This window comes from Pyrus communis, chromosome 4 (assembly GCF_041283825.1).
Source record: "Pyrus communis isolate YQ-2024b chromosome 4, ASM4128382v1, whole genome shotgun sequence".
NCBI lineage: Eukaryota > Viridiplantae > Streptophyta > Magnoliopsida > Rosales > Rosaceae > Pyrus > Pyrus communis.
In genome coordinates, this window is record NC_142568.1 from 4,230,601 (window position 1) to 4,254,067 (window position 23,467).

Genomic DNA, 23,467 nt, shown 5'->3' on the forward strand with positions numbered 1-23,467 from the left:
CAAAACGAAGATTAAACTCACACATTATGTGTATATAAATATAACATATAAAAAGAATAAAAATTATAATACAAAAAGGAGAAAAGTTGAAGGAAAACGTGAAAGACAAGAGAGAGAGAAGAAATGTGGATGTTTTTTTTCTTTTTCAAATTAAAGATGTTATGATAACGTGTGTGTAGTGTTTGAAAAAAAATGTAAAATTTAGTTTGTTTATAATTATACTAACATTTGCTTACTTATTTTGTGTGTGTGCATATATTTATTTTTTTAGAAAATGAAAAGGGGAGAGGGAGAGAGGGAGAGAGAAAGAGAGAGAATGTGGGAGGAGTGGGAGATTTTTGTTCTTGGTTTTTTTTTTTTTTTAAATTTTAAATATTAGAGATATTTTAACATCACCGGTAAATGAGGCTTCAATAAAAAAAATGTAAAATTTGGACATGTGAAATTACATTATTACGCATCTTTTTTTTTTTGTGTGATAATAGACGAAGTTGTCTTTTCATTCTCTTTTAGTTGACAAAAAAAGTTTCATTAATTAATAGAGATATGCTCATGATTTTATTTTATAATAAAAATCAATTGTCTTTTTATTTTTTATCTTGTTGACATAAAGATATCCCTTTTGTAAATTGGAATTATTATTAGCATTTCAAAAATCTCATTCTACACTCCAAACTTTCTATATTAGGAAAGAAAAATACACTTGTGAGAGAAGTGTAAAATGAGATTTTTGAAGTGCCAATAACACTTCCCTTGTAAATAATTAAGAGTTTTCAAGACTCGCAGCAACTGAATCAAGATATAATCACAACCTCGAGCCGAAATGATTTACACGTGGTACCTAACATGCCAAATGTCAATGATAAGAATTTACGTAAAATTAACAAATTATGCACCAACGAGAATTGCCAATAGCGAGACTTAAATTTAATGAGACGACGGCACACAATATAGGAATCTTATCAGCTAAGCTAACCATCGTTTGCCTGAGAAACAGAATTGTATTAATTAGATTATTAATTATTGATGGGTGACTGTGGGTATGTTATGGGACGGTATTTACGTAATACGTACACGAAAGTCTAAAGGATCGTCACCACGAAAGCCTTCCCCAGTTCCTCTTCCTCTCCTGAGCGTCAGCGTTGTCTCTCACTTTTGAAGCGGGCGTCATCACTCCCTTCCTGTTGACACGTGGCCTTCTCCATCCCTCTCTCTCCCTCCCTCCTCACCTTGCCCTTCTTATTGAAATTCGAAGCTCCGCCGTTTCCATCGGAGCCTCCCCTTCTCTCTCTCTTCCTCTCTCTCTCTAAAATCTAATTAGGAGGTGAGTTTGGTTTTGGTGTTGAAGATCGCTCGGACCGAACCCGATCTTGGTGGCTGAATCTCCGAAGCTGAGGTCGAATTTGCCGTTGGACCGAGCAATCCGTACCTCCTCCTGCCATATGTTAGTTCCCAATTCAATCTCTCTATCTCTCCTTCTCTCTTTCTCTCACTAACACATAAGCACATTTTCTTTCACAAACACCTTCTCTCTCTCTATCTCTCTCTCTCTCTCTCTCTATGTGAACCATGTACCCGCGGAGTCGTTAATTCTCTCATGTTTTTGTAATTGATTTTCTGAGCTAGGGTTTGTTCTGGTAATTTGAACGGCAGGGTTTGAGATTGTTTGGTGAAATTTTGGAAGAAAAAGAAAGAAGGAAAATTGTTTGCATCTTTGGTGGTGTTCCATCATGAGTGCCGGTGGTGGTAATCAGTTGATTTCCGTTCATCCTGATGAGCTCAAATTCCTATGTACTCTCTCTCTCTCTCTCTGCCTGCACACACACACACATACGTGCATGCCGCTTTGGGTAATCAGATGGGTTTAGTTGAATTATTGTGGGAAATTGATCATGATTATACTCGAATGATCATAGAAAGATGTTTTTTTTTTTTTTCTCCCGAGAATTCGAGGATAATTGAATTGCATGAACTCATAAATGTTGGAATTTCATTGACAATGACTGTTTTTTGGGCGACTTGAAGGGGAAGAGATCATTGTTGCTAGTTTTTTTTCTTAATTAAGATTAACAATAGATTGTTGGGTTACTTTTGTAGCTCAGCAAGGTTTGTGATCTAGGCACATATGATTGCTTGTATCTTAAAAGGTTTGCGTTGTCAATTAACGGTAGATTTATGTTGAATGATTGTTAACATGATGGCGGGTGCTAAGAAAAAGGTGAATATGATCAAAGGAAAAAGTTTGAGGAGGGTTTCTTTAGCTCGTATAAGATAATGTGTGACGGACCTCTCATTCGACACGAGTCTTTTTTATTTTATTGTTATTTTGCTTCTCTTGTTGAGTACCTCATGGCCTCTTCTTTGGGTTTTTGAGCTCTACTTTTGAACCTTTGTCTTAATTGACCAAAGCGGATTTTTATTAACAATTGTTGAATAGCTTTTATACCACCCCCTAGGTTACATCCTAGATATTGTTAGGAATCTTCGTTTTATTGGGTTACTAATTACTTTCAGAAAGCTATCGAAGGGTTACTAATTACTATGCATAGTGACTGGGATTACATACCCTATAGTTTAGCAGATTTCTGGACTCCGTGGTCACCTTAGCAGTTATACTCCTTTAACTCTCTGAACTCTGTGGTTGACTTATGGTTTCTTTTCAGATCTTACTGGTTTAGCAGCAATCTAAGAATTGCTGAATTAGGTATGTTATAAACAAGAGTGACTACACATTGTGATGAAATCCACTACAAACAACATATACTGCTGGTTCCAGCACTGAATCCCATGAACTTGCTTGCCCTAAGTTTCATACTTATGTTTGCTCTATACCTAATTACCTACCTATGCTCATGATAAGCAGTGCCAGCACTCCTCTGGTTTTTGGAAGGGTTCAAATTGAAACAATTCCGGCTAATAGGGTGAATCTCATAAATACATATTGGACTATTACATAATTTTGACTATAGTTAGTGCCATGTCCAGGCAATTTCTTTTCAAATTCTTTCATAAAAAGTTTTTTCTTTTATTGTTTAATGACGTTTGATAAAATACTAATGAATATGACTTTCTTGATCAGTTGAACTGGAAAAGCAAAGCTTTTGTGATCTAAAAGTTGTCAATCACACTGAACACCATGTTGCTTTTAAGGTACCAATTTTGTTCATAAATGAATTCAATGTTTATCCAATCTAAAATTCGCTAGTGCATGTTTTTTATTTGTTTTCATCATTCTCTTGTTTCTAGGTTAAAACCACTTCACCGAAGAAGTACTTTGTACGGCCCAACACTGGTATTATACAGCCTTGGGATTCATATGTAATCAGAGGTAATACTCTTCTCATCATGTTGTTACAGTTTCCATTTGTTTTGTAATCTTATTTCTTCACCTCGAACTTCAGAAACCTCTGACTGCCCAACAAGTGATCTCCAGTATTGGTGATCCTCTCAGGCAATACTTTCAAATGGAAAGTTTTCAATCTAAGATTGTGTTAGCTGGCTTTGGCCAATCATAAGAATGTAACATATTGTTCATGCACCGTCGACTAGTGTTTATTATATGCACATAACGCACCTTAATATCCTTAAAAGCTTTTGTAATACTGGCTTCCAACTAACTGCTGGGTCTGCAGTCACCCTCCAAGCCCAACGAGAATATCCTCCAGATATGCAGTGCAAAGATAAATTTCTTCTGCTGAGTACAACAGTGCCTCCAAATACCGATGTTGATGACCTTCCACAAGATACTGTAAGAATTTTAAGTTGGACATTACTCGCTCTGTTTTGCTAGCTTGATTTGTCATTTTAACACAACATTTGATCTAGTTCACCAAGGAAAGTGGAAGGGTTTTAGAGGAGTGCAAGCTTAGAGTTGTGTATATCACTCCCGCTCAAGGAAACTCAGAAGATGAAGCTATGCAGAGCTCCATGCATAGTCTTGATACTAATTCTGTAAGTTTATTCCACATATTATTTATCTGCAGAACAATCCTATGTCTGAAAATAATAATAAAATAAAATTTAAGAAATCATGTGAAGTTTGAATCATCTGAACTTGTTATTTGAATTATACGAAGATTATGTGCTCCCATTTGTTTAGTTGACATTTTTTCAGTGCTTGCTTACCGAAAACTTGTAACAGCCCAATATAAAATGTCATAGGTTATTGCAGTGATTCTTAATATATTTGAATTAATTTCATATTCTAACTCTTTAGAACTTGTACTTGTAGAATCAAGCTTTCCAACGCCTGAAGGAAGAAAGAGATGCAGCTGTTAGACAAACACAGCAACTTCAACAGGAAGTGGTTAGTAGATAATTATTCCTCTGCTTCTCTAATACACACACGTACAGAAAGACTAAAGTATTAACCTAAGTAGCTTATCCTTGATTGTTTGATCTTTACCTATAGCTAGAGTCCAAACATTAAAAGTTGGTGCGTTAATCTTGAGTCTGGACCATGGAAATATTTTAATCTCAAATCTAACGCTCCAACGTATATTTAATACAACATAAAGAGACATTCATCACAACTATTAAAAGCTGGAAGACTAGAATTTTATTAGGTGACCATAGAGATTCTGGAAAATTGAAGACGAGGAGCTATATATGGTCAGAAGTACTTATAAGTTGTTTAATGCTCGGAACAACAATTCAAGAAATTAAATGACCCGGTATCTGGATACGTATGTATCTGGATTTTGACTAGTTTTTTCTTCCTACTTTCAACATGTATTCAGACAATGCGGGTGAGGTTGATAGGAGCTGAAATAAGTAGGGGAAGTATAATTATATAAACTATATATGGAAATGTCCTTCAGAAAGTGGTTTGGTTAAATATGTCAAACGACATGCTTGCGCTCTCACCCCTGACATTCTCTTTTGTTCACTACAGGATATACTGAAGAGGCGAAGATTTCGGAAGAGTGACCCAGGCTTCTCCTTCACCTTTTCAATTTTAGTGGGACTCATTGGACTCATGGTTGGCTTCCTCTTGAACCTTTCGTTGTCTTCACCATCTACAGAATGACTTAACGTTTATTCAGGATATCAGGAAATATTTTCTTGACAAATTCATTGTATAATTTCTTTGTGTTCCGTTTGCTGGAAAGTTTGCTTTACTTCCGTTTCTGTATATTGATGATGATTGTTGCAAATTTGCATCGCGATTAGTTGATTTATTGATTATGTTTATGTTTCCCCCAACGTGTTATACGCTCGGTATGCAGCATTTCTGACATTGTTCGGTAGGTCTCCCTAGAAAAAAACTTGAGTAGCGCTGTTGCACATGTTTCACCATCGCGTTATACGCTCACTGCTCCCGTCTGGTAAATTTGTTTGCAGCTTGAAAACACCGTTTTGCAAGTTAATTTGCACGCCGTATTTTCAAATTTCCGATTGTTACGAGTCTTATGGTAATTCGAAGTTTGGTGACGAATGTGATGCGGAATACATGTCATGTTGAAAGGTAGGCATTAACAGAATAAATGCATCTTCGGAGGTGGATTTCTGTATACCTTAGCGGCTTCAAGTGGAAAAGTATTTCTTGCTCAGGATCTTCTGTAAACCTTCCCAGTTTGTGATTTCATATCCTTAACATTCACCATGATTCCACGTCAGAGAACTCCATATACCTTGCTCAACGGATTCTCAAACACTACTCTTTATTACTGGTCACCAGATTGAATAAATCAAATGAAAAAAAGGGCATGGTTAAAGCAAGGTGTGTTACAGGAGGAAAATGGTTCATTTGATATCCATTTTCTAATTTTTCAGTTTTCCGTTCAGTAATTGTTTTCAGTTTTCATTTTTCTGAAGAACTAAAAACAATTACCTAACACATGTTCATACAAAAACGTCATGGATTTGATCCCTGGCGTTGGTGGATCATACGATGGTGGACAAGGGAATGCTGATATGTCTATGTGAGTCTTTCCAACCCCCGAAAGGGTGGAATCCAGTGGCGAAGTCACTAGCTGGTCTCCTTTTAAAAAATAAAAAATAAAAATTCTATATGATAAAATATGAAGGTGTCAAACAATGAAAGTCTAGAGAATAGAGCAAATCGAAAGTGTTTACGAGTTGTCTACGTGACAATTGTGACGAAATAATTGATGGAAATCTTTGAAAGTTTGACGTAACGGAGGGTAGTTTATAGTTAAATGTTTAGAGGATAATTGGTTAAAGGAAAAGTTCATAATAGATAATATCATTTGTTGGGAAAAAAAAAATTATAATTCAAGTCGTCTTCAAATTATATATGAACAAACCATTGTCTTTTTCTCTTCTTCTTTTTTCCCATCTGGGCCGTGGAATCTGGTTTGGGCCTAACAGGCCCAAATTACACAATTTTTTTTGTTTTTTCAAGAATAAAAGAGGGTAAAAATGGCGGGAACTCTTCAGGTGCTAAATCTCAAACCCTACACGTGCGAAAATTGGCGCCCATCTGTCCCCTTCTATTCCAATCTCCCTCTCTCCGTCTCCGATCCAAATCTCATCAATCAACCGTGGAAATGGCGACTCGTCCCACCGACTCAGCTCCCATAACCCCAACCGTCTCCGAGTCCGAGAAGGCCTGGCACCTCTTCGCCCTCCTCTTACAACTTCGCCGCCCAACTCACCCCTCCGAGCTCGCCTCTCGATGCACATTGTTCCCCGCATCGCCTCACCTAGTCCGATACCTTTGCTCCACCCCGGGCTCTCCTCTCTGCTTATCGAACCAGCTCTACGTCACGCCGTCTCCGGCTTCCTTAGCAGCTTTCCTCGAGTTCTTTTCACATCGCAGTGCCGGCGATGCAGTGAGAGTCTGCTTGGGGAAGCGGAAACGGGTCGTTTGGGATTCCGGAGTCGGGCCTCCGGCAGCAAAGAGATTAATTGTGGATTTTGGAAATGGTAACTGTTACATTTAATTGTAGTTTTTTATTTTATTTTTTTGGGATTTAATGTGTTTGGTTGGTAATGGTTGTGATGAACTGCAGTGAATGAAGAGAGTAGAGCGCGGAAAGCAGTTGGGCATACTCGTTGGAAGGTACGATTAAATTGTTTTTTGGGGGATTTTTGAATTTTGCTTTTTTTTTTTTTTAAATTTTAAATTTTAATCTGGAAATGTTGAACTACCAAAATAAAAAAATCACTTTAATCGGGTAATTTGTAATCCTAAGAGAACACAAAAATGTTGAATTTGAGGTTTTCTATTTCGTTTGAAAGGTGATTTGTCGTTGTATAAATAAAGTGAAATAAAACAGATTGCTTATCTGGGAAGCTTGTAATTCAGATCATTTTTTTGCAGACACATTCTCATATGGCTGACTACTACATCTGCAAATACATAAATATGCTACAAAATTGGATGACACTGACGGTGAACAAATCGATGTTAAATTCTTCGTTATATATCAATTACAGAACTGGACAATCAAGTTTAGGATTGAACAGTGTTGACCATGTAGAGGATCAAACGGAGGGGACCAATACAATTGTGGAAACGAAGGTTAACAGGCTGGTAATGGATTGTGTCATTGGTTTAGAATCAGTTCTTCCAATCATGGCGTCTGATGATTTAGTCTTTTATGAAGGAGCTGACATACATGAGATAGACTGCAGTGGGAATTTGTCTCTGGAAGAAATGAAAGAGAACAATATATCACCATTCGTGGATGAGAATGTAAATGGTAGTTGTAAAGTTACAAATGTTGGACTCGTTGAAGATGAAAGAGTTGTTGGAGGTGAGGTGGAAGAGTTGTTAGTGGCTTCTCGCAGCCCTAATGGAGAAATAGAAAATTTCTCCCAGACAAATTTTGCTCTTTATGATATGCTGCCTAGGCGTAAGGTCAAAAGATTGAGAAAGGCGGATTGTGAAGATACGATGCCTCTGAATAAAAAGCAAACAAGAAGACATGAGACCAAGACCATAAGTTCAGCTACTGAATTTTCTGTATTGCAAAAGCAATTGTTGATGCCCTCCTCCAAGATGAAGGCGGTTGACAAGGATAAAATGGCTCCAAGACTACAATCACACAACTTAGAGCATGATCAGGCTGTTGCCACTCCCAAAGAGAACCAGAAGTGTGAAACAAATCAAAAGCCAATCATCTTAGTACAGAAATCAAAAAGGAATTGTGATGACGTGCATGTTAATGAAAGAAATGGACGCCATAAATCTGTGTCTCTTAAGGTATGCTACGCTTCTGAAATATAAATGTTCTCTCTGTTTCAACGAGTGCAAGTCTGCGTTTCATTAATGATCTTATACTTAGTAAGCATATGACACTTTGTAGGATCAACTGGAGAAAAAAGAATTTCCAATTTTTGAATCCTATATTGTAGAAGAAGAAGAAGGTTCAGGTATATAATGATCTGACTATGTTGGATTTTTCGCATCCGTATCAACCTCTTTGTCATTATTGATTTTCTTATTTGTTTCCCAAACTGTAGGTGGTTATGGCACTGTTTACAGGGCACGGACCAAAAATGACGAGAAAAAGGTCGCCATTAAGTGTAAGTAACACATAATTTTTGTATGTCAATTGTCCTGAGGGGTCAGACTGTTGCCTCTTGTGACGACTCAATCTGCTTACATATGCAATACAAATATCTGCTATCTCCTAAAGTCAGCAACCAATTCTGGTTAGATGTCTTGGTACACTCCGTAATCTTGCACATAAAGTGCATCTCAGTCACATTTGTGAATTATGGCATTGTTTATTTGAATAATTTAAGTCAACTTTCTTTTTCCTAGACAGTGCTAGTTTTTCACTTAGATATCAAATAAACACCAAGTGAAGGGAAAGGAAACATTTACCCGAAGGTCCCAAATGTTATAGCCAGTGACAGCTCCCCAACTTTCAGTTATCTAATAAACTTAAACAATCAACTGTTCACTGTCATCACATGCTCCCTGTGTGCCTTTTATGAATCCAAATATGTTGTAATTTGGCTCATTAATAATGTGTTTTTGTTGATTTATTCTGGATTATTTATGATATAATTTAGGTGGTAGAATGGAACTAAATTAAGTTGGGTGTGAAAGCAATTGAAAAAAAAAAAAAAAACTGGAGTTGCAAATCGAAAGTGCTTTGTATTCTGCATACCGTGTACTCCAACCCGTTTAAGGCTTGAAAGGGGTTATAGCTGTCCCCAGAACCCCCTTCTAGTTAGACTTAAATGGCATACTCGAAGGGGTTTCAGGTCCAATGGGAAGGGTGTTACTCAAACCCTTTTTAGTTGAAGCCAAAACGAAGTTCCATATCTCATATTTCTTTAACCGCTCTACAGGCCCGCATGCTAATGCTCATAAGAATCATGTTAATAATGAGTTAAGGATGCTGGAAAAGTTTGGGTAAGTGTTTAAAGTTTCAAGTACAAAATTTAGAGCTTTAGTGGCAAGCAGTAGTGAGATTTTACATCCCAGTAAGTTTTGTAATGTAGGGGCAAAAACTTCGTGATAAAATATGAAGGCCGTATCAAGAATGAAAATTCCAGTTGCTTTGTACTGCAGCACGTTGAGCATGATAGGCCTGAGGTGATTATTGGACATTTTCATAACTTTTCTCCATTTCTTTTGAAGCTTTTGTTTGACATTGATTTTACTTTTAGGTTTTAAAGCAAGAGATAGGTCTTTCTCACCTACATTGGTATGGCTATTGCTTGTTTAAGGCGCTGGCAAGCCTTCATAGACAGGTAACTATTGGTGTTATGCATGTTCTAGTAGGATTCAAGAGCTTTTTGTAATAGTTTCTAAAATATTTTTTTTGTGCATTCACAGGGAGTCGTACATAGAGATGTTAAACCTGGAAACTTCCTTTTCTCTCGTAAGGCCAACAAGGGTTACCTCATAGATTTCAATCTTGCAACGGTTGGTCATACCTGTCCCCACTTTTTACTTTAGTTTTAGTTTGTTTCAATAATTTATTTTTCTGTTGCAACCATATTGAAATTTGTTGATCTATTAGTGTTTTTTACTCAATATTGATTTTCCTTATTTGACAGGATTTGCATATGAAGCCTGGAACTCGTAAGCTTTCATCTCTTCCATGTAAAACAGATTTATTGTTCTCATGTTATAATTATTGAAACTCAATTTTGTTGTGTTACTGATTATATAGATAATCAAGTGTTAAAGAAGTACTAAATGATGGTTACAAGCATCCACATACCGTTTTGCTTTCAGTTTAATTTCAATCTCCAGACTCTTAATTTTGCAGATCATTATATTTGGAGAATTAGGGACAAAACAACAATAGCATTTTGCTTATACATGCTAAATGTTTTTTAATTGAGTTTTCTGGTAGAAAGAATGGAAAATTGATGAAGCTACTTTTTCGTATTTCACAGGCAAATTAAAATCTGGATATGACTATGATGAGAAACTTACAAATGCAAAATCTGTACCTCGAACCCCACTTCAGAAGTTGCCAACTGCTAAGTCCTTAATAATTGCCAATGGGGAGACCAAAAAGGGTCTCAAATCCACTTTTGATCCCAGGGACTTGAAAAAAAAGGCTCTTAGCCAAATCAAGCCCTACAATTCTTCGGGTGGCCGGAGCCTAATCAAAAGTCAGGGTGCAGATGGCTCAGGTATAACATCAGTAAAGGATGTGAGTAATATCAGGACTCCTCCAGTAGAAAGGTTGAGGGAACCTGTGCCATCCCAAGGAAGGAAGGAGCTCATCAACCTAGTACAGGAAGCAATGCAGAATCAAAACCATATATCATCAGGTGTTTCGGCTCCTATGAGAAAGAGGATTCCTGCCCCTCCTGGAAATGAGGATGACAAGCTTTTCTATATCACTCCAATGCCTCTGCACTTAACTGGTAATGGTGTTGGTGGTGCAGATTTGATCAGAAGCAGAGGTTTGTTTCTTTCAGTGACTTGGAGTCTTGGACAATCTGGTTGGACTAGCAAATTTCTTTACTTTTGTTTGTTCATATTTTGTCTTAGGGGGTGGAAAGCAAAAGAAAGAAGGTCCTTGTGCTGGAACTAAAGGATACCGAGCTCCGGAGGTGAGGTTCATATAGTTGTTATATTTACCATAGTTTATCCATATAGCCACAATTTATCCTGCCATTACACTCTGTAAATTTTGTAACTTTATGCATTGTTGGAATCACACTGGTTACTCGTACTAAGAAACTTAGCCAAGCAATAACCAACCTTATGAAGCTTTCTAACTCAAGTGTTTAAAAGCATTTACCCCTTCACCCGAGGTCTTGTGTTTTGACTCTCCACTCCCATTCTGGAGTACTTGAGTTGCACATGAAATTGAACCAAATTGTTTGGATAGTTTTTTCTTTTTTTTTCCTATGAAGCTGTTAGATTAATGAAATAAATTGAGATGGAATCATGACGAAAAACAGTGCTATTTTGATAAATTATGGTAAACGATTGAAACCAGCTCTTTCATTTCTTGATTTTTTTTGTCATAATTCTGTGTGGTTTATGCAGGTTCTCTTGAGATCTCCATATCAAGGCCCCAAGCTTGATATCTGGTCTGCCGGTGTCACTCTACTCTACTTCATGATTGGCAGAACGCCCTTTGGTGGCGATCCTGAACAGTAAACACCCTTGCTTCGATCCAAACGCTTTATGCGTAATCCTAGTTCTCTGTATTCTTTATATAAAATATTTTGCTAACCATTGCCGTGGGTATTATCAGGAACATAAAGGACATCGCAAAGTTGAGAGGCAGTGAAGATTTATGGGAAGTTGCCAAGCTACACGACCGTGAATCGTCATTTCCAGCGGTATTAATCATTCATTACTTCTTCGATCTAGTACATGATATTTCAATCTGCAGAGTCGTTGAAATTGCAAAGTAATATTTTGTCACAGGGCCTCTATTGTACAGAATCTTTGCCGTCTATCAAACTGCAGGATTGGTGTAGAAGGAGCACAAAGAGGCCGGATTTCTACAACGAAATCCCTAGACCGCTTTTTGATCTTGTCGATAAGTGCTTGGCAGTGAACCCGAGGGTTAGGATAAGCGCCGAGGAAGCACTTCGACATGAGTTTTTTGCTCCGTGCCATGAAGAGCTGAGAAAGCTGAGGCTTCAGAGGCAGGTGCTGTAACTTGGAACGCAAGAATGGCTCCAGTTTTAGATGGACAAAACATCGTTACGACTAACCGGTTGGGATTAGAGCTTTGGATTTTAGACTAAGTTGTATCATAATCTCCAACTCCTACTTTGTCTTGGTAATTTGCATCGATGAAAAAATGTTGTATAGTTACAGCCTTGTTACTTTTAAGCAGTGAGAGATTAAATTAGTTTGAACTTGTAATCAACGAGATTTGAATTTAAGATCTTTCATTTACTAATGAAGAAGAATATTACTAGATCGTAGTATTAAGTATCGTAAAATATGTAACCGGTTGGATTATATATATTATGATAGAAATCGGAATTTATGTGCCCAGGTGCTTGTTCCTCAAACGATTTCTTGTTTGATAATGTTTCATTTTGAATTTAAGTTTTATTTTTCATGAACAGAAAATGAAAATGAAAAACTATTTTAAGTTTTTATTTTCTTTCATTTCTTCTTTCTCTGTTGTCCTCCCTGTCATTTCTCTCACCATCTTATCTCATCTTTGTTTGCTTTTCATCTGATATGTATACTTTTGGGCCCAGTTTGTTATTGTTTTTTTTTTTTTTTTTTTTAATCAAAAGTTGCTCAATTTTAAAGTTGTTTCAAAATAAACGTTCAATTATTTTATTTTACAGCTGATTATTTTTTAAAGTACAGTAGAATTTTAAAAAAGCATAGCAATCACAAATTGGACCTTAATTATCCTAGTAGTTACGTCATTCATATTCAACTCATTGGTGTTTTAAATTCAAACTTTTCACCTCTTAAACCATCTCTAACCTTTGGGTTAAAACAAAAAATTTAAGTCATGTTTGGTACTCTACTTCAATCCAACTTTTTAAACTTAAAAACACTTTTCAATTTTTAGGCATTAAAAACTTATTTGGTAGGAATATTTTCAAAAACTAAACTCAATACTAACTTAAAAATATTGGCTATTCTCTAAAAACACCACAAAGTGAGTTTTTAAAGTTTTTAAACTTAAAGCTCACTCATTTCTTTTCCCTCTCTCCTTCCCTCTCACTCCAAATCTGTCTCTCTCCCTCTCCTTTTTTTTTTCTCTTCTTCTTTCTCTCTTCCAATCCCCTCTCTTCATTCTCTCTTCATTATCTCTCTCTTCTTCCTCTTTATCTCCTCTGATAGTCTCTCTTCTTTCTCACTCCTCCGATCCTCTCTTACTTTTTTTCTTCCTCTCTTCTCTTTCTCCATCTCCTGCAACCCCCTCTCTTTTGATCTCTTTGTCCAATTTAAGTTTTAAAATTTAAAAAATTTTCAAGTCCTAAAGAAAATTATTTTCAAGAGATGTTCTTAAGAAATGATGAATTTATTTTAACAGGATACCAAACAGGCCCTTAGGTCTTAAACTAGCACAATCAATCTCCAATGGTTGGACCTAAAATAAGTTTTTGGTTAAAACTTAAAATTTGGGCAATTTAGCCTAAATTTCAGCCGGGGTTAAAAGGCTGGCTCACCTTATGCGCATGGCAACACCCAGAACAGTGGAGGCCATAGTAAGGCGGCGCCCAATGCTCGAGATGCGTGATGGCTGATAAGAAGTGGGGCTCGCTTATGATGAGAATGTAAATGAGCCTAACTGCTCTTTTTTGATCCGACAATTTTAACTGTTGGACCATTGGTTGATCTAGTGATTGAGATTCAAACCTATTTAATTTCTACATACATGAAATCCAACGGTTGAGATCGAATATAATCAAATCCAACAGTAAAAAAAAGAAAGATATAATGGCCGAAAAATAAATCCAACGGCTGAAATAATTAAAAAATTATTTAAATCAAAATTCATTAAAAAAAAACTCTATAAATAATTTATATGAGTCGATTTAGTGAATTTTCAACTTATATTAGAATCTAAATATTTTTAGGTTAAAATGTTCATAAAAATAAATTATGATAATCTACATAAATTTTATTTTAAAAAAAATTAGTTTAAATTTATTTTTTAATAATTTCGGGGTAAAATTTTAACCTAAAATTATTTGAGAAAAAAAAATATTTTTGGACTAAAATTTTAAATCTTAACCTAAGAGTTGGATGATCATTGTGAATTTGTGTTCTAGTTATTATGTATCTTTGTTTTTAACCAAATTTCATTGGATTCTTTTCGATGATGCAAAATCTAGTTGAATTTGTTTTATTGGTCAAGAACAATATTGATGTAAAAAAGGACATATGGGAACACACCACGTGATGTTGCTGATGTGGCAAGGTACGATTTGCCAAGAGGGCACCGACGCCGGTTGCTAATTGCTTAGGGAGAAAGCGATGTCAAGGTTGACGAACGTGTCATGGAGCTCAGTCAACCGCCAATCCACGCGGAAGCCTCCACCCCCAGTCTCCACCAGAACCATCTTTTTATCCATTTCCTTGTCTGCCCTTCCATAACGCATTTAATTGCTAAAATGACATTCATTTGGATTTTTGGTGTGACCCCGAAATTCAACTCGGGTGAGGAAATGAGTTAAGCCTCATAATGGGCCAGCAATAATTTAGTTCAAATTCGCCTTTGTGCGAGAATCGAACCTAAGTCCTCTTACTTACAAGTGAAAATGAATACCTAAACCGTAGTACTAAGTGGCAACTCATTGTTTGTTACCTACTCGACATCTAGAGCATATCTAACCAGTGTTTTAAAAACTAGTTTTAAGACTCGTTTAGGTGGTTTTTGGGGTGGAATCATGAAGAAAACATTTTGTTCAACAAAATTGAATTATAAACTAGCCTAAATGCTTTGGCTATCATCTCAGCGTTTGGGCAAATAGGGAGCCTGATTTAAAAAAAAAAAAAATAGAGAAAAAGGTCCATACCCAAGACAATGTCCTTTCAGGCAGGGCTTTTATAAAATTCATTCTAATTTTATGTATCTGAATTAGTTTTTATTAATTTTTTAGGACTTTATGATGTCAATTACAAAAATATTAATTGCTTGCGTGCTTGCTTAATTATTTTGCAAAGTATTACATATATGTATTTATATATAAGAGGTCTTAAATTCGATTCTCGCCAAAAACGAATTGAATCTTTAAGCTCAGGCTAGAAGAAGATCTAGTCCCAAGTTGCGAAAAAGCTTTTTAACAAACCCAATCAGCCTATACTAATTGATAACCAATAAAAACCAACCACCTAATACTTTTTAACTTCTAACCTCTCTAACTGCCAACTTACAAGAGTCGCGATTTTTTGGGGATACGATGAAAACCACAAGGGCAAAGATGTAAATTAACGCTTCAGAAATTAATTAGAGTTGATGAAAAACTGGAAGTTTCTAGGAAAACCCGTAGGCTGAGGAAGCCCCTACAAATTCCAGATCCCCGTCTCGCATCTGCTTTCAGCTTTCACCTTTTTTCCTGCAAATTCTCTCTTACTCGCTCTTCCTTTCTTGTCTACCAAGCAACGATGGACGCCTTCACATCTTTCTTCGATTCCCAAACGTCGTCGAGAAACCGCTGGGCCTCTGAGTCTCTCAAGAATTTCCGTCAGATCTCTCCCGTCGTTCAGAATCATCTCAAATTGGTACGGATTCTTCTTTCTCCAAAGTGAATTTCATCCTCGTTTGATTTGATTCTGTTTTGTTGCCGAGAAAATCATTTAGAAAGAGAGAAAATTTCATTGTATTTTTCTCTGTTTTCTTGGTTTTATTCACTGTTTGTGTATTAGACTGAGCAATTTAGGCGTGGTGCGAGAAGCGTTAGGGTTTTGGTCCCCCCTCGTTTAATTTCTCTTGATGGTTACAATTATGTGCTGAGAAAATGGTGCTGGAGGTATTGATTTTGATATCTAGGGTTTCATTTAGGTTTAATTCGTTTTGTTACCTAGAATCTTGGTGTTAGGAAAAGAAAAATAGGGACAACAATAGAGAAATTCATAGATCATGTGGATGTTGCGATTAGGGAGTATTTTCATAGCTTTTCTTTGTAAATATTGTATGTTATTTGTATTTGCGGTGGGGAATGAAAAAATCACAAAGAGCGGGGCTTTCCCGTGTTCTTCTTTCTCTGTCAAGTTGCTTTTCTTGGATGTTTTGATTTCGCCGATTACTCGAATGATGGTGGAATAAGTATGAATGCCCCCATTTTAGTTGCCTGACTTTCTTTGATTAGATTGTTCTGGCTGGGAAATGTGGTTTGATGGATTTTGCGGTTGTGTGCAAACCATAACGACTTTGATTTACTGATTGGTATCGTAAATTTCGCAGGTTTACCTCACTCTATGCTGTGCCCTCATTGCATCAGCTGCTGGAGCCTACCTCCATATCCTGTGGAACATCGGAGGCATTATCACCACTCTTTCTTGCATGGGATGCATGGTGTGGTTACTCTGCACACCAACCTATCAAGAGGTAGGATTTATTGGTTTAACTTTCTTTATCTTTCTGCAGTCATATGTATTTGTGTTATCACAATTGTTTATTTGTTTTCATGTATTGTGTTTATTCCGTTGAGCAGAAGAAGAGGGTTTCTCTCCTGATGGCTGCTGGTCTCTTTGAGGGGGCTACGATTGGGCCTTTAATTGAACTGGCCATTGAGATTAACCCAAGGTATATACGTGTTAGCATTTGTACTCTTTATTTTATTTGATGTTCAAGTCGAGTAACATGTAATGACATGAAACTTCTTGAGCCATTATTCTTCTTTCTACCATTTATGTGCTATAATACTTGTATTTCTAAGATAGAAGTGACCGCATCTATAAACGAAAGTTTTGTTGTGTCAAAATTATGTATTAAGCTATTACGTCCGTTATTTTTTCTCTCTAGGATAATTCAATTCACATAGCGTCCTGATTTTTTTGTTGTCTTCTTTTGAGCCAGTGTCTTGATCAGTGCATTTGGAGGAACTGCTCTGGCCTTTGGTTGTTTCTCAGCAGCAGCCATGTTGGCAAGGCGCCGGGAATACCTTTACCTGGGGGGTTTGCTTTCTTCTGGCCTTTCTATGCTAATCTGGTTGCACTTTGCTGGTTCTATCTTTGGGGGTTCTGCAGCACTTTTCAAGTTCGAGGTAAGGAATTGTCAATTAGTCATGTGACCGATGGGAAATGCTATATTTTGCAGTCGTCTAATTGTTGTCTCAAATTGTGTTGTAGCTGTATTTCGGGCTTTTGATTTTCGTGGGCTACATGGTAGTCGACACCCAGGAAATGATTGAGAAGGCACACCATGGTGACCTGGACTATGTCAAGCATGCCCTGACCCTTTTCACCGACTTCGTTGCCGTGTTTGTCCGTATACTGATTATCATGGTAAGCTCTCCTGAATGCTCTATGAGCAAAACCCTCGTCTTGGTCTTCTTTTCCATCATACCTTTAGCTGTTGGTTGTGTCATGTCAATTGAAATATATAAAGAGATGTCATCTGTTAACTAAAATGTCTGTCGTTTCCTTACGCAGTTGAAGAACTCGGCTGAGAGGAATGAGAGGAAGAAGAAAAGAAGGGATTGAAGCTCCTCCTGTAACCCTTGTGATGCTAAATCCGATCATGACTTGTCTATATAGAGTTTTACATCTGACATTAAATACAAAATGTGGGGTATACTCCCCACTCTTTGATGGGTGACAGACTGATAGTGATCGGATAGTGTCGCTGCTGTTAAATTTCTATGTACGGTTTTGAATGATATCGTTTTAAGTCGCGACTAAGCGTCTTGCTGTGGTCTGTTAATAATCAGTTCCTTCTGCAGTAATTGCTTGGTGGTGTAGCAGGTTTTCAAGTATGATTTTGATACTTGCGACTTCTTAGTATTTGTGCAAGAGCTCTTGGGTTTGAATCTTGTGAATAAAGAGTTCAAAAACAAATAAAAAACAAATTTAATCTTAGAAGGTCACTAAGAATTGTACAAGACTACTGACAGCGCGTTTACGTAATCGTAATGAAAATAAGATGAATTGAATTGAGGAGTTGGGATAAGGAGAAGTTAGAATTTGATTCATGTTGAAGATGCTTACTTAAATGTTTTGGAATCATAATAGAAATGACACTAATTTTATAAAGCTACTGTTTATTAATTTAGCAGAATTGAAATATAAACTAATATGATTACTAAAATGCCCTTGTCCTAAATCAAATATTTTATACACATTTTTTTTAATAAAATTTGATATAATATATACGAAGAAGAAGAAAAGAAATTAAATTGTTTTTTTTATTTCATAGACGCACTAAAATGCTTTTGTTTATTTATTTTTATTTTTTATAAATTTAAGTAGTTACTTTAATATTTAAATTTTCTCACTCAAGTTGTAGTTTCTTCTCTTTGGCATATGCATGGAGTTGTGCATAATGTGAATGAGCATGGAAATAAAAAAAGTAAGGAGTTGTGCATAATTAAACTACGGTTAATGTGTTTATAAAGGAGAATCTTGGAAATAAAAAAAAGTAAGTAAGGGCATAAAGGGAACAAAAGTGTCATTCTGATTGCCCAAGCAATCAGAAATTGGATTACCACATACATCTAGGGTATCCAATTCCACCAATACAAGGAATTGAATTCCAAAATTTGTGTGGGCCCCACTGCTTTTCTGATTCCTCCATGTTTAGTACACATCGGAGTATTTTTTAATTGGAATTCAATTCTACATTTTCATTCCAATTACGGATACGTAAACAAGCCTGGAGTTCTTTTGTACAAAGGAACTAACAAGGAACCTAGCACAATCCAGTCTAGTGAAGACAAACAAATGCACCATATAAGGGCAATGCAAAGGTTGCTAGCATTGTTCTGGGATTAATTTGTTGTGGGCTTTTTTTATTTTTTTGTTATTTTTTATTTTTGATTGCCTTAAGAGTGTCAAAAATACTCTTGAAAAATCTACCATTTGTATGAAAAACTTCACGGATTTGTAAACATTGATAGTTTAAGTGTGATTGTATAAATCTTAGATTAGATTTGATTCTAGTTATTCTTTCCTATATGGACTTGTATTCCTTAGGGATGAAGGAATTCTTTTCCCTCTTATTATTATAAATAAAGGCACTACGTAGGGGAAATAACACACACATTCTTCTACACAATTCTACAAACACATCTCTCTCTCTCTTTTCTCTCCTCTGTCGCCAGCCCTCTTCCCCTTGTCAGATAAAATAGGCTACAACAACGGAGTATTTTTCTTAAAACTTTTTTTAGGTGATAAAATGTAATTGGTGAGTTAACATCAAACATAAGGGTAATTTTCAGATTGGTAGAATTAGAAACAAGGTCTCCAATTTTTATTCAAAAAATTTTGAACCAGATTTTTATTTTTAATTCTCAAAGTCAGAGTAATCTCGAAAATTTGAAAGCCTAATTCAAAAATGCATATATCTTATAAGATTATGAATATTTTCAAACTTTTTCGTACATCAAATTTATTCTACCTTTATAATATTTGGCATATGTTTATGTATAAATTCAATTAATTTTTATCATGTTTCATCCATTCTCATATAGAAGTACAGTAAAACCTCTATTAAATCATAAAGTTTTGACCAAACTAATTTTATAACTTTGAGGATATTAATCAATAGAAGAGTACTAATTGACAATTATTATATGGATATGTGTTTTCTTAAGATGAGATTAAAAAATTCTTCTTTTTTATGATTTTAAAAAGTTATTCTTTTATAGAGTATTTATGTTAAAGAAGTTTTGTTGTATATAATTAAAATAATAATAATGAATAAAAATCATTTTAAATTATCAATAAAAGTTGATTAAAAAATACATAATTGTAGTAAATAGTTATAAAAAAACAAAAATTTTCAGAATATTTTTCAAAATAAGTTTAGAACACCGTGAAAAAGTCGGGTCGAAAATTCAGATTTCTCGAAAATACTAAATCTATTTCAATTTTCATTCAATTTGGATTTGGAAATGTTCGGTTCATATCGAAAATTTTAATTGTGGAATATGAAATTCCATTCCAACTTTGCATCCTTAATGAGGTGTAACAAATGAGGCATAACGTTTGAAATTTGTTCACCATTCTTGTGAACTTTTAAGGCACGCCTTGAGCCACATTCCCATTACGGCCTACGGGTGGGGCAAACAAATGAGGCGTAACAGGTTGTTTGGACATTGACTCGGACATATCCCCCGTCTGTGTAAGTGTAACTATATGACGTCATAATGAGACCCAAACACTGAAAACTGCACGCCGTCCTCAGAAGAGACGCCCAAACAAAGCCCTACTCTACTCACTCTCATTCCTGTCTTCCACCCAAGCGGACAGCCATTGCTCCTGCACCGCCGCACGTAAAGGTCAGAAGGCTTCACATCTCGCACTTCGATCCACACTTCCGAAATTTTGGTTTATCTAGTTGTCGAATTGAATTTCCGAATTTTCGCCTCTGTTTGTATTTTGTCTGATTCCAAAATATATCTATATATATATATATATATATATTTCTGATTGTCGATTGATCAGGGTGCTTTGAATGCACTAAGTTTATTATTCGAGAGCGTTTGAGCTGAAATCGAAGCGAGGTGGATGATAAAGTGAAAAATTATGAACAAGCTGATTGAATTCGGAAAGAAAGCTCTGTTCTATGCGAGGGTTCTTTCGGGCTACGAAGAACGGAGAATCAGATCGTTTCGATTGGAGGTTGAAAAGCGCCTAAAAGAGGTCAGTTTTTTTTTTTTTTTTTTTTTAAATGTTATCATTTTAACATTTTGTTGTTGATTTTGCATTGGTAGAAATTAAGCCTGTGTTAGAGAAATTGTTGTTATTCTTTCATTGCGATCGATGATTTTATGGTTCGATAATTGAATGAGATGATGGGCATATTATGTGGGGATTATTAGGCTGAGATGAAGTGTGATGATAATCTTTGTAAAAATCTGAGTTGAATTCATGTTGTTCATTTTCTTCGAGTACTGGAAATTGTCGCCTAGGCAGTATTTGGTTGTTGATATGAGCTTTGGAATAGAATTGAATCAAGGTTGAAATAATAAGGGACTGTGAAGAGAGTTAGAGGGTAGAGCAGGGAGAGTTGAAAATCTGTTAGGAATGCATTTGGTTTTAACATTTTTGGAGACTCTGCAATTTCCATATCCCTTTACTTTTCCTCTTCAAAGAAATCTTGGCATGGCCGTATTCATTTAAGGTTCATTCTAATAAACCAAGCATCACCTTAGTTTTTGGCAAATTTACTAAGGACCTACGGTTCCAGTGATGTGCATACATGTCAACTTAACTGTGGTCTTTATCTTAGGTCTTTGTTAGAACAGGACTAAACATCTAAACATAAGAAATATATTAGGTATACTGAGATGTCCCTGCTGTTATTTGCTTATGTGAGGGAAAGCATGTGTATTGTGGTTTCTTCTATCAATTTCTTCGTTTGAGACTTCATTACTTTCTGAAATAGTGCCACCGACTGGATTCCCTTACCCGCTTTTTTTTTCTTGGTTTTTTATTCTGGAATCTGTAATATGATAGACTAACTTTCTGGTATAAAAATACCCTTTGGATGTGGAGGCTAATTGTGAAGGTGAAAATGCACAGGCTTTGGGCAGTCTTTCATCTGGGAAATAATATAGGCTTACCTTTTTCATCTACTTTGGCAAATGACTATGAAAATGCCCTGGGAACTGCTCGATTGTCTTGTGTGTCCACGATGTTACCATCAAAAGGATGCAGCAATTGAGAGAGATAAAGAAGAAGATTTTACCCTAAACCCCAATTTTCTACCAGATTTCATTTTCTGTCTGACTCGTGGTGATAAGAAAAAAGCTCAACACAATAAGTGGGATTTGAATTGTGGAGGAGCAAATGAAACACATCATTGTACACCAATTTAATATTGAAGCATTCTGAGCAAATGAAAGTGTTGGGCTTCATCAGTCATTTACAAGCAACTTGATTGCTTTCAGAAGCATAATATTTGCTTTTGGAGCTCTAAAATATATGCAATAGATGCAAATTACGATGGAACTTTTTTAAGAATTAAACAGCATGTAATAGGTTATATATGGATGTCTTACATGTATAAGCATGAATAGCTGATAATGGATATCTTACTTTGATTGGTACCTTCTTTGTCGCTTTAGTCTTATTCAAGTTTAGCATTCACCGCCTATAATAAATAGGATTTGCGTTATCTGTGGTATTCTTTGCCTTAATACTTTGAGTACTAATTTTCTTTTCCCATTTCTTTTATTACTTGACTCTCTCTCTCTCTCTCTCTCTCTCTCTCCCTTCTCTATCTAGGCAAATGCGCGGAAGTTAGCCTTAAGAAAGATCCCTGAACAAACTATATTATCGGAGGTTCGCCGTATGGTTGAGGAGATGCAAACTTTAAATAGGAAGCTGGAAGAAACTGTAAGTTTTATTGTCATTGCTGAGGCCACTTGGCCAACAAATTCATAAGTTAACCTTCGGAAACATTACTTACTATGACTCCAACCAGCATCATATACGCTTGCAACTAGGAAAAAGCATATGGCCCAAATATACTGTTGATTTTAAATAGATGCTTGTCCCGGCTATATAGAAAGTCGATTTTTTCTATTTAATTTAATTTTTTTATCCTTTTGTCTGCTGATGTACCAGGAGGCTCAAATTGAAGAGTACTTCAAGCCGATTGACAAAGAGGCTGAGATGATCATGAAAACACAACTTGAAGGAGAGGAGAGGACCATGAAGGAGATGATGAAAGCCATGCATCAGCAGGCTTTGCTTGAGAAAGCTGAAGCGGAGAAAGACGCACAAAAGAAATTGGAAACAAACCAGAAGAACCAAGAGTCAATACCCAAGACACAGCATCTGCCACCTCCCCCATGAAGCTTAGGTGAGATGATTTTGTAATAAGAATATAATGTAGCTTTAGGATGATTCCTGCAAGTGCGTTTTCAGTTTTGGCTGTTTCACAACCCGTTTTTTTTATTTGAATATAGAATCTTTGATTATAAGTTGGGATTTGACCTGGCTACGGAGTATTTATATCATGTCACACTTACACACTTCTTTTACCTTGCTTGCGTTTCTTCCCGATTTCAAATGAAGTATGTGGTAGTTGAAATTTGTCTGAAGTAATTGTAGGGCTGTATGGAATTTCGAAAACACCTCTTGCCCTTTGGGAGACTAGGCTGTTCGGCCATGTCTTCCACTCAGCTCTTATTCCTTAGGTCACAAGTCAATTAACTGTGAAAGTACACTTTTGCCCTTTATAGGAAAGAAAATGGTATGACCATAGTATGTAATTTTAAAGCCTTAAGGTTTGCTGTTTTTTTTTTTTTTTTTTTTTTTTTTTTTTTTGGTTTTTTTGAGTTTTACTTTGACTAAAACTAAGTGAATGAAAAGATGATCTTGGGAGATTGGAAACATCTTTAACAAATATGAAATTAGGTTGTTCAAGTTTCTTTGACCTGGGGGCCATTCTTTCAGTTAGGGGTA

The 23,467-nt window shown here is 36.0% G+C and overlaps 4 protein-coding genes across 5 annotated transcripts; all 4 read left to right on the plus strand.

The window, feature by feature from the left end:
- Positions 1-1,049: 1,049 nt before the first annotated feature.
- Positions 1,050-5,205, plus strand: LOC137722854 (vesicle-associated protein 2-1). 2 transcript variants are annotated; one of them, XM_068461955.2, is made up of 8 exons: positions 1,050-1,444; positions 1,654-1,791; positions 3,080-3,150; positions 3,247-3,328; positions 3,633-3,748; positions 3,826-3,951; positions 4,232-4,306; positions 4,895-5,205. In XM_068461955.2, exons 2-8 carry the CDS (start codon positions 1,731-1,733, stop codon positions 5,027-5,029), a joined length of 666 nt encoding a protein of 221 aa, XP_068318056.2. In that variant the 5' UTR covers positions 1,050-1,444; positions 1,654-1,730; the 3' UTR covers positions 5,030-5,205. The 2 variants fall into 2 exon arrangements, with proteins under 2 accessions (XP_068318056.2, XP_088548496.1); XM_088692370.1 differs by having other exon boundaries at positions 1,088-1,444; positions 1,627-1,791.
- Positions 5,206-6,406: 1,201 nt separating this feature from the next.
- Positions 6,407-12,410, plus strand: LOC137723273 (uncharacterized). The gene is made up of 15 exons (XM_068462430.2): positions 6,407-6,891; positions 6,978-7,027; positions 7,289-8,173; positions 8,277-8,343; positions 8,434-8,496; positions 9,274-9,337; positions 9,427-9,520; positions 9,595-9,678; positions 9,764-9,853; positions 9,988-10,012; positions 10,333-10,851; positions 10,940-11,001; positions 11,444-11,553; positions 11,655-11,742; positions 11,831-12,410. The coding sequence occupies exons 1-15, from the start codon at positions 6,513-6,515 to the stop codon at positions 12,065-12,067; spliced, it is 2,817 nt and encodes a 938-aa protein (XP_068318531.2). The 5' UTR covers positions 6,407-6,512; the 3' UTR covers positions 12,068-12,410.
- A 2,772-nt stretch (positions 12,411-15,182) lies between these two features.
- Positions 15,183-17,778, plus strand: LOC137722994 (bax inhibitor 1). The gene is made up of 6 exons (XM_068462139.2): positions 15,183-15,613; positions 16,296-16,439; positions 16,546-16,637; positions 16,911-17,097; positions 17,183-17,338; positions 17,486-17,778. Exons 1-6 carry the CDS (start codon positions 15,497-15,499, stop codon positions 17,534-17,536), a joined length of 747 nt encoding a protein of 248 aa, XP_068318240.1. The 5' UTR covers positions 15,183-15,496; the 3' UTR covers positions 17,537-17,778.
- Positions 17,779-20,201: 2,423 nt separating this feature from the next.
- On the plus strand, positions 20,202-23,034 carry LOC137723274 (uncharacterized). The gene is made up of 4 exons (XM_068462431.2): positions 20,202-20,331; positions 20,498-20,695; positions 22,283-22,393; positions 22,625-23,034. The coding sequence occupies exons 2-4, from the start codon at positions 20,579-20,581 to the stop codon at positions 22,853-22,855; spliced, it is 459 nt and encodes a 152-aa protein (XP_068318532.1). The 5' UTR covers positions 20,202-20,331; positions 20,498-20,578; the 3' UTR covers positions 22,856-23,034.
- Positions 23,035-23,467: the final 433 nt, after the last annotated feature.

Bases quoted from the DNA above. Each gene is read 5' to 3' on its own strand.
- LOC137722854 (XM_068461955.2), top strand. From the start codon at position 1,731: ATGAGTGCCGGTGGTGGTAATCAGTTGATTTCCGTTCATCCTGATGAG. The intron at 3,151-3,246 runs GTACCAATTTTG...TCTTGTTTCTAG, and splicing joins AACACCATGTTGCTTTTAAG to GTTAAAACCACTTCACCGAA. The intron at 3,329-3,632 runs GTAATACTCTTC...CTGGGTCTGCAG, and splicing joins GGATTCATATGTAATCAGAG to TCACCCTCCAAGCCCAACGA.
- LOC137723273 (XM_068462430.2), top strand. From the start codon at position 6,513: ATGGCGACTCGTCCCACCGACTCAGCTCCCATAACCCCAACCGTCTCC. The intron at 7,028-7,288 runs GTACGATTAAAT...ATTTTTTTGCAG, and splicing joins TTGGGCATACTCGTTGGAAG to ACACATTCTCATATGGCTGA. The intron at 10,852-10,939 runs GTTTGTTTCTTT...ATTTTGTCTTAG, and splicing joins AGATTTGATCAGAAGCAGAG to GGGGTGGAAAGCAAAAGAAA.
- LOC137722994 (XM_068462139.2), top strand. From the start codon at position 15,497: ATGGACGCCTTCACATCTTTCTTCGATTCCCAAACGTCGTCGAGAAAC. The intron at 15,614-16,295 runs GTACGGATTCTT...TAAATTTCGCAG, and splicing joins TTCAGAATCATCTCAAATTG to GTTTACCTCACTCTATGCTG. The intron at 17,339-17,485 runs GTAAGCTCTCCT...TTCCTTACGCAG, and splicing joins TCCGTATACTGATTATCATG to TTGAAGAACTCGGCTGAGAG.
- LOC137723274 (XM_068462431.2), top strand. From the start codon at position 20,579: ATGAACAAGCTGATTGAATTCGGAAAGAAAGCTCTGTTCTATGCGAGG. The intron at 20,696-22,282 runs GTCAGTTTTTTT...TTCTCTATCTAG, and splicing joins TTGAAAAGCGCCTAAAAGAG to GCAAATGCGCGGAAGTTAGC. The intron at 22,394-22,624 runs GTAAGTTTTATT...CTGATGTACCAG, and splicing joins ATAGGAAGCTGGAAGAAACT to GAGGCTCAAATTGAAGAGTA.